This window comes from Propithecus coquereli, unplaced genomic scaffold (assembly GCF_000956105.1).
Source record: "Propithecus coquereli isolate 6110/MARCELLA unplaced genomic scaffold, Pcoq_1.0 Scaffold380, whole genome shotgun sequence".
Classification (NCBI taxonomy): Eukaryota; Metazoa; Chordata; class Mammalia; order Primates; family Indriidae; genus Propithecus; species Propithecus coquereli.
Genome location: NW_012149508.1, coordinates 638857 through 640190, shown reverse-complemented (window position 1 = coordinate 640190; position 1334 = coordinate 638857). Strand labels below are relative to the sequence as shown.

The 1334-nt window shown below is 35.7% G+C and overlaps 1 protein-coding gene across 1 annotated transcript in view; it reads left to right on the top strand.

Moving 5' to 3' along the window:
* Positions 1 to 1334, top strand: part of CLEC12A (C-type lectin domain family 12, member A) — a 45730-nt gene extending 44396 nt beyond the window's left edge. Inside the window, exon 6 of the mRNA XM_012652148.1 lies at positions 1117 to 1334. Coding sequence (XP_012507602.1) covers positions 1117 to 1288 — 172 coding nt within the window. The 3' untranslated portion in view covers positions 1289 to 1334. The remainder of the gene's footprint in view (positions 1 to 1116) is intronic.

Sequence of the window (1334 nt, the reverse complement as noted above, 5' to 3'; positions counted from 1 at the left end):
TTTCAATAGATTTAGGAGGTGTAAATGTTTTTTTGTTACATGGATGAATTGTGTAACGGTAGAGTCTGGGCTTTTAGTGTACCCATCACCTGGATAGTGTACATTGTACCCAATAAGTGATTTTTTATCCCTCACCCCTCTCCCACCCTTCCCCTTCTGAGTCTCCAGTGTCCATTATACCACTCTGTGTGACCATGCATACCCGTTGTTTAGCTCCCACTTATATGTGAGAACATGTGGTGTTTGTTTTTATGTGCCTCAGATACTTCACTTGGGATAATGGCCTCCAGTTCCATCCAAGTTGTTGCAAAAGACATTATTTTATTCTTTTTTATGACTGAGTGATATTCCATGGTGTGTGTGTATGTGTGTGTGTATGTGTGTGTGTGTGTGTGTGTGTGTGTGTGTGTGTATACCACAATTTTCTTTATCCACTCCTCAGTCGATGGGCACTTAGGTTGATTCCATGTCTTTGCAATTGTAAATTGTGCTGCAATGAACATAATGAATGCAAGTGTATTTTTCATATAATGACTTCTTTTTCTTTGGGTAGATACTTTTAATTTATAAATTTTTCTTTAGTACATAGTTCCTGATCACTAATCTAGTATGTGGGCTGGTAATTAATCAGAACTTTAGAGTAAAAATCTCTGAAAACTGTCTAGAAGGAAATGTCATTTGGAAATGATGTTGAGCTTAAGGTGTCATACATCAGGTTAATTCCCAGTTTTGGTGATTACAAAAAACACTTTCGGAAGACAATGTCAAAGATTTACTACTGAGCCAGTTAGACTAGAGAAACTTATGGAATGGAATTCTAAATCATATTAGATGTGGAAGGGATGGGGGTGCTAAGTCTGGAAGTAAAAGATAGTAAATACTCCAGATGTGGGAAAGTAGAGAAAGCAGGGAGAAATAAACCAGCATTTGACATTGCATATTAATCAATAAAGGCAACTAACTTGTACATTCTTGATACTCTGAACATTAAATCAAATTTAGCTTAGACCATACAGACCCAGGGGAAATAATGTCTTGTTGGAAAAGTAAAATTTTTTTGTAAATATGTTTCAAACATCTGACTTGCCAAATGTAATTCTTTATTTTCTCTTTCAGGGAAATAAGAAACACAACTGACTTAAATGAGAGGTATTGTGGATATCTAAGAGGAATATATGTTGATTATGATGACTGTGTAAAAGGAAAAAAAATGATATGTGAGAAGATGGCCAATCCAGTGAAGACTGAAAGTATACTAACCAGTGACGTTCCAGATCAAAGAATGTAGTTAGTGCAATTACTTTGTTTCAGTTAATATTCTGCAAGTGCAGGCA